Here is a 7,026-nt window from a genome sequence, read left to right on the forward strand (position 1 = left end):
TTACCTACCTTTTTTTATATTATTTAGGCCCGAATTCTCATTATTGTAACTGTAACGTGCTCTAACACGTCTAGAGTTGAAATAATGAAATGGAAGAGAATGTTCGTTGTACAATATATTAGTGTTAATTATTACACAAAAATATGAATAATAATTTATATTGAAAATATTCCAAGTCTAATATTTGACTATTATAAAATATTATAAAATATTATAAAAATATTATAAAATAACTGATGGTAATTTAAGCGAGTTGTGACTATATGACTTAATATGACTGATCTTCTGGTTACTGTGTGTCCGTCTGACAAGCGCTTGTCTGTCAACGTCTCTCGACGGGTCAGTCCTATATGAGATCCCTACTATAACTTTTAGTATATCCGCACATGGTTATCTCACGGTCGTAGGCGTAGGGTGGGAATGGTACACGCGCTCCATATGCCGGATGTATCTTACGGCAATAATGTCCTTTGACATAATTATTTTATATAACAGCATAATTTCTGTACGGCTATACTAATATTTATTTAAAATCGTAGTCTATGACTATTGACGGGCGTTGCTCAGGGCCATGCTCTACTATTACTATTATTTCGACGAACAGGCGCTGCGAGTTTTTTTTAACGAGTTAAAAAGTTAAAGTTAAGTTAAAAAGTTAATTTAATTTTAACTTTTAAACTTAACTAGTTACTTTTGGCTTAATATTGCAGATAGGTTTATTTTGATAATAATTCATTATTTCAAATAAGTCATATAAGAAGTTAGTTATTAATATTAATATCTGGTGTATCTTAAAAAACTAATAAAAGAATTAATTTAAAGCATACAAAGTTGTTGTTAATAGTAAAACTCGATTGTCATTCCTATAAAATCACATGTTTATATTTGTATTTTACGAATACCGTTCTATTGAGGTATTAGCGCACCGCTATACATCACACATTCAGTCCGTCTACTACACCCGTCAGAGACCACTTCAACTAATGCGTCGTCCGGTGTCGAGTCCATATTGACAATAATAAAATTGCAATCACAAGCGTTATTTCTGTATTTCGTAGTCTGTACCGATTACCATATTTCATACCATCCGGGTTTTAATATTGTGTACGTGGTACTTTTATCGTTTTCCGCAAAGTACGTGTTTGGCTCTCGCCTTGCTCGCCGCACACACCGTAGATCGCATCATCGCATCGAAAGCCACTTGCGACATACGCCGTTTAGTAGTATAAGTATTAATATTATTTACTATATAATTGTGCAACAGGTGTCAGAGTGTGCTCATACACCGTCGTCGTCGCCCGTCGATAAGTAGGTACACTTCCGTCAATCCGTCGTTCGAGTAGTGAGTAGGTACGTGTCAGAGCAACCAGCAAAAAATCCGGATCGGTTTGTTAGTATCATGACATTATTTTTTTGTATATTATAACCACGGTAAATAAACCACTTCATCGAACTCCGGTAAAAAATGGCCGTGATACCTAACATAAATAAATGCCATGTAAATTGAATAAGAGTACTTACACTTATCTTGTTTCAATGATTTAAGTATTAATTACTTGCTGAAAAACTGTTTTGAGTAGAAATGTCCATTAAAATATGATATTAAATTATCATGCACTTATAATGCCTTTTATTTATTTTGCTCACATTATTTCACTTGCAGCGTCATATAAAGTATATAATTTATCACCATGTAAATAAATTATTGAAACAAAATAAGTGTAAAGATATGTTTTTATTTTTTTTACACGGAGTTCGATGAAGTGTTTTTGTTGTGATATAACCAATTTGTTAGTAATAGTCGAGACGACAGTTTTTTCGGGGAATTTGTTTTGTCACTAAGTTTTTTTTTTATTCAATAAGTACTTTTATTTATTCTGTATACATTATTTGTACACTTTAGTTAGCATATTTATAATTAAATAATAGGTACGCCAATATAGTATCGTACGCGAGGTGCGAACACAGTAATAACTACGGCGTGGATTTCAATGCAAAATTAATTTTTTTTTGCATATTTCGATGTTTTTTATTTTTAAAGCATTTCTAGAATTATTGGATCTTTTTGTTGGTTTTAATGTATATTTGTTTAATATGACACCCGTACTTAGATAAATAACAAATAATTAGTTAGTTTTTGTTACATCACGGTTGTATTTTGTATTTCGTGTTCGTAATTTTAATGAGGATAAATATTGTATTAAATAATGCCCCCTAAAAAAATTATCAAAAAATTAATATGGTATTTTTAAGATCATTTCTAAGGTAATTTATACGGTAAAATGCATTTTTAAGGGCATTAATTACCTTTTTTGGGTCATAATTGCATTTTATCTAATGCACTTTTAGGTATTTTTAAGGAATTAAAATCCATACACTAGCAATAATACTAAGGACTTTTATGCACATATTTTTCTACATTTTACTTATAATAATTCTGACTAGGTATCTTGACGTTTCGTAATACGTATTACGTAGATTCTGCTATTATTTTTTTTTTGCATATTTACATTAAAATTTATAATAATGGAATATTTTTAGATAATTACATAAAATGTGCATATTTTATAATTACAAAATAAAATATTTTAAATTTTACTCAAAATTTGATATTATATTCGTACATGTCGATATTTCAGTCTAGATATTAATGAAAATGCATATTCTTCTACAATCCACTTAGAATTATTTATTTTTATTATTTTTAGATTCTGAGCTAAGCGCTGAATATATTTTTATTTTACAATTATTTGTGTTTTTTTTCTATTTTTAAAAATGTTGATGTTCTTAGTGCAATTTGTTTGTATTATTTCTATGATTATACTGAATCATTGTTTCGTTGTAAAAAAACTAAAAAGTTTTTATATTATGTACCGTACCCACAAATCACGGCGTAACTTTTTTGTATATCCGCTTACGACGGATATATAAGCGCGAAGATCCGCACGAAAGATATATTATTATAGATAGCAGTATAGCACAGCCTCAAATTGCCTTTGCTAATTGTGTGTAATATAGTATTTGTAAAACAACTATTTTCAGGTACATTTACTATCGAATTATTATTAAGTCCTGAACCAAAGATTTATTATTTTAGTAAGCACTGCAGCCTGAAATTGCCTTTCCTAATTAATGTGTGTAATAATGTTTTATATTATATTTTGTGAAACAACTATTTTGAGGCACTTATATTCTCAGCCAAATGCTTAGGTTGATCTGTTGTATACAAGTGTTTTAATATTATTATAATTATTCAATGTATTATAGGTAGCGACAGCTGGCCAGTCCGGGCACCATCAAATTCGTGAGTTATTACTGTTATTATTTTTATTATTAAACCTATTATGATAATTTAGATGAAACATCTTTAGGTGATAATCACTAATCACCATATAAAATATAAAATTGACAGGTCATATTCCTATACTAAACACCTATGATTTACACTACATAGTATATACTATACACTATTAATATAAATTATATAAAAATATATATTATGTGTATGGTAATTTTTTTTTTCATATCTACCAGTCGTCCCTAACAAATTGATTTTAAATGTAAGATTTTAATATTATTGAACAACAACTGTTTTAATTTTTTTAATAGTTATAGTATACCTAACTAAAGTAAATTTTAATATGATTTGTTTTTTTGTATTTTAAAATATCCATTTTTACAGTATTACGATTTTAATTTTTAGCTAGATTATAATTTACGTGTTTTGCATACTCGTCAATATACGCGGCTGTGCAATTCCAAAAAACAATCGATTAAACCTACCGATGAACAATATTATAGACCTGATAGTTTTTGTTAATTTTAATTTTAATTTAATTTGATAAATATATATAAAAAAAAATTTCGATTTTGATATTATTTGTTATTACACAGAGGATTCTAAACAATTCGTATTAATAATTTGAATTGACTTCAAAATCAATTTTAGGATAAGATTTTAGAAATAGATCTTCCAAGTACCAGACATATTATACTATAAATTGGCAATGCAAAATACGAAGCAGATTCCGGAATCCAGTCGATGTGAACCAGCTAAATACGAGTATAAGAAATCGTCGTATGTGGAGATTTATGATGTGCTACAATCCTTAAGGAAGTATGTAGTAGGTAGTTGTAAGTTCTAGATAAATATTAGTAACACGTTTTAGTTTTTAGAGATGAGATTCTTTGTGATATTAAACTAGAAACAGACGACGGTGGAGTTATATTCGGCCATAAAGTGGTTTTTGCATCGGCTAGTCCATATTTCCACGCAATGTTCACAAACTTTTCAGAAAAGAACCAAGATCTTGTTGTTATCAAGGAGTTGGATTCTAGTGCCTTACATATCTTAATCGACTTTATTTACTCTGGGAAAATTATAATCACTGAAAGTCATGTACAGGTAACAATGGATAATGTTTTATTTTATTATTGTCGTCAAAATTACTAAAACATTTTTTTGTTTACAAATCAAGGTGTTATTGTTACCAGCGGCGAATCTTTTGCAGTTAGAAGAAGTAAAAGAGGCATGCTGTAATTTTCTATAGGCTAAACTATGGTCCTACAAATGTTATTGGGATAAATGCGTTAGCTGATTTACATGGCTGCATGCAATTGTCAACGAGTTCAGAATTATATTTTCATCAACACTATACGTATGAAATATTATTTATTATTATGATTCTATAAGGAAATTGTATTTATTATTGTTATAATATGATTGTTAGAGATGTGGTAGAAGGAGATGAATTTCTGTCCTTGTCATCGGAAGAAATGGTTAAGTTGATCTCTAGTGATGAACTTATAGTTCCATCTGAAGAAAAAGTATGCAATGTAAAATTGATAATTGTTATATTTTAGTACCCATTACAGATGGAAAACTTAAATAACCTACTTACATAAATATAATATAATTATTAATTTATAAGTATATTAAAAATTGTAGATATTTGAAAGTGTTATTCGATGGATAAAACGTGATTTGGATTCCAGAAAACAAATTTTGCACCAATTAATGGAACATGTGCGTTTACCATTAATATCGAAAGATTACATTTTAAAAAACGTAGTTGACGAACCTCTTCTTATTAATTGTTCTAAATGTAAGTTTACTTACTCAATATGATTTTTGACGGATTAGTTTATATTTTTTATATTTATAATTTTTTAAGGTAAAGATTACGTATTTGAAGCATTACGTTTTAATTTACTTAGGTCAGAAGAACTTATCACAATTCCACATAATATCCGGACAAAACCTAGACAGCCTGGGGGTACACACAAAGTATATATTTTATATTTTATTTATCTTTCAAATATATTTAATGGTTTAATAATTATAACAGGTTATTTTAGCTGTCGGTGGAGAAGGGAATGAAGGAACATTAGTTAGTACCGAATGGTATGACCCAACAATCAACCAATGGCAGCCTGGACCAAAAATGATTACACCCAGTTTGGGTGGTGGTCTAGCTGTAGTAAATGATAATTTTGCTATACATTTGGGTGGTGAAAATTTGGATCCAACTTTTCAATCTGGTCGTGGTCTAGATTTATCTTCAGAATCACCTCGTTGGAAACCAACCTACAACATGTTAGTAAAACGAGAACTTTTTGGAGTTAGTGTGATAAATAATTGTATATATGTTGTGAGTTATATTGAAATTTTACTTATTACATTATTAGTAATTTCTGTTAAAATGAAAGTACTAACATAACATAAATGAAATAATAAATTCAAGGTTGGCGGCGTTGATGATAACATTATTTTAAACAGTGCAGAAGTATTTGACCTCAGAACTCGAGAATGGCATACGATATCTAATATGTCTTCTAGACGATATGGCAGGCGCGTAGCCAGGGGGGGTGTTACAGGTGTAATAACACCCCCCCTCAGCCGTGGTATACTTAATATTTTTTTATCAAGATAAAGATGCATCATTACGCACAACAGAATAATCATAAGCATAAGCACGAATCGTAAATCGTGATTTACACTTATTTATAAAAATGAAGTCTATTAGTTTATATTACGATAACAATAATGTAAAGCTTTAAAGCCGGGATCCGAGCGATACGGCATTAATTAGGTACTATTTTAGACCGTTCTGTAACGTTTTATCGATTACTCGTTTCATGCACGATTTAATAATATATATCTTTTCATGCAGCGTGTAAGAAAACGTTTACAACTTAAATTATTGATTATTTGATTATCATGATCATGATGAACTATCGTAAACATAGATATCTATGATCTATCGGCTATCCGAATGTTATTTCACTTATCAGTTCTGTGATAACAAATAAAACTAATTAATATTTAATAAAATATGTTATTATGTTCATAAGTGTTATATGTTTGCAATAGCCAATAAGTTCGACATTTTTTAAATTTTAAATAATTATGAACTATGGAGCCTACAAAGAAAGGTATTAAAAGAAAAAGCACTATTTTAGTATTTTATCATACTACACAAAAACAATGTATTAATCATAATAATATATATGTGAAAAATTTAAATATACCTACGTAAAGTTATCAATTTTGTGTGTATAATTTTTTCAATTAATTTTGAATAACACCCCCCCCCCCTTAGAAATTTCTAGCTACGCGCCTGCGATATGGTCATGGTCTTGGAGTACTGAATAATCTTTTATATGCGGTAAAATGTTAATTACTTTATGGTTTTAAATTTTTAATAGGTACATTTGTTATAATTGTAATCGGAATGAATAAAGTCCCCAGAGGATAAATTCAAACACTTGTTTAAATACCAGCCTTCCAAAGATTTAATAATAATTACATGGGAAACTGACTTTTTTCATTGACCGACTAATTATAATATATATTTTAGCATTATTAAAACTGTATTAATTCAGTTCACAATTGTGTAGGTAGTTTCGATGGTTTACCATACATAGATTTTTATTCCGCTTATTCGTATACCTATTCAGTGGCGCCGAGTTCAGTAAAATAAGGTGGTTCAATTCCAACCAAAGCTCACCCAACCACCCCCCACC

At 29.3% G+C, this 7,026-nt stretch overlaps 2 protein-coding genes across 6 annotated transcripts in view; both read left to right on the plus strand.

Annotated features, from left to right (window-relative positions):
- The first annotated feature begins 867 nt into the window (after nucleotides 1-867).
- On the plus strand, nucleotides 868-4,652 carry LOC100574040 (kelch-like protein 2). 2 transcript variants are annotated; one of them, XM_016804084.2, is made up of 5 exons: nucleotides 868-1,390; nucleotides 3,268-3,304; nucleotides 3,950-4,117; nucleotides 4,177-4,405; nucleotides 4,479-4,652. In XM_016804084.2, exons 3-5 carry the CDS (start codon nucleotides 4,008-4,010, stop codon nucleotides 4,548-4,550), a joined length of 411 nt encoding a protein of 136 aa, XP_016659573.1. In that variant the 5' UTR covers nucleotides 868-1,390; nucleotides 3,268-3,304; nucleotides 3,950-4,007; the 3' UTR covers nucleotides 4,551-4,652. The 2 variants fall into 2 exon arrangements, with proteins under 2 accessions (XP_016659573.1, XP_029344713.1); XM_029488853.1 differs by lacking the exon at nucleotides 868-1,390 and adding an exon at nucleotides 1,426-2,265.
- LOC103309324 (ring canal kelch homolog) overlaps nucleotides 4,547-7,026 on the plus strand; it is a 4,796-nt gene continuing 2,316 nt past the window's right edge. The window contains exons 1-6 of one of the 4 annotated variants that reach the window (XM_029488850.1): nucleotides 4,547-4,658; nucleotides 4,731-4,827; nucleotides 4,949-5,105; nucleotides 5,175-5,287; nucleotides 5,349-5,651; nucleotides 5,745-7,015. In XM_029488850.1, the coding sequence (XP_029344710.1) occupies nucleotides 4,612-4,658; nucleotides 4,731-4,827; nucleotides 4,949-5,105; nucleotides 5,175-5,287; nucleotides 5,349-5,651; nucleotides 5,745-5,933 (906 nt within the window). In that variant the 5' untranslated portion in view covers nucleotides 4,547-4,611 and the 3' untranslated portion in view covers nucleotides 5,934-7,015. Of the gene's footprint in view, nucleotides 4,659-4,730; nucleotides 4,828-4,948; nucleotides 5,106-5,174; nucleotides 5,288-5,348; nucleotides 7,016-7,026 lie in introns of those variants that run through there. The other 3 variants (XM_029488851.1, XM_016804082.2, XM_029488852.1) reach the window with 3 other exon arrangements.

The sequence above is a fragment of the Acyrthosiphon pisum genome, chromosome A1 (assembly GCF_005508785.2).
Source record: "Acyrthosiphon pisum isolate AL4f chromosome A1, pea_aphid_22Mar2018_4r6ur, whole genome shotgun sequence".
Classification (NCBI taxonomy): domain Eukaryota; kingdom Metazoa; phylum Arthropoda; class Insecta; order Hemiptera; family Aphididae; genus Acyrthosiphon; species Acyrthosiphon pisum.

Bases quoted from the DNA above. Each gene is read 5' to 3' on its own strand.
- LOC100574040 (XM_016804084.2), top strand. From the start codon at position 4,008: ATGCAAAATACGAAGCAGATTCCGGAATCCAGTCGATGTGAACCAGCT. The intron at 4,118-4,176 runs GTATGTAGTAGG...TTTAGTTTTTAG, and splicing joins GTGCTACAATCCTTAAGGAA to AGATGAGATTCTTTGTGATA. The intron at 4,406-4,478 runs GTAACAATGGAT...TTACAAATCAAG, and splicing joins TCACTGAAAGTCATGTACAG to GTGTTATTGTTACCAGCGGC.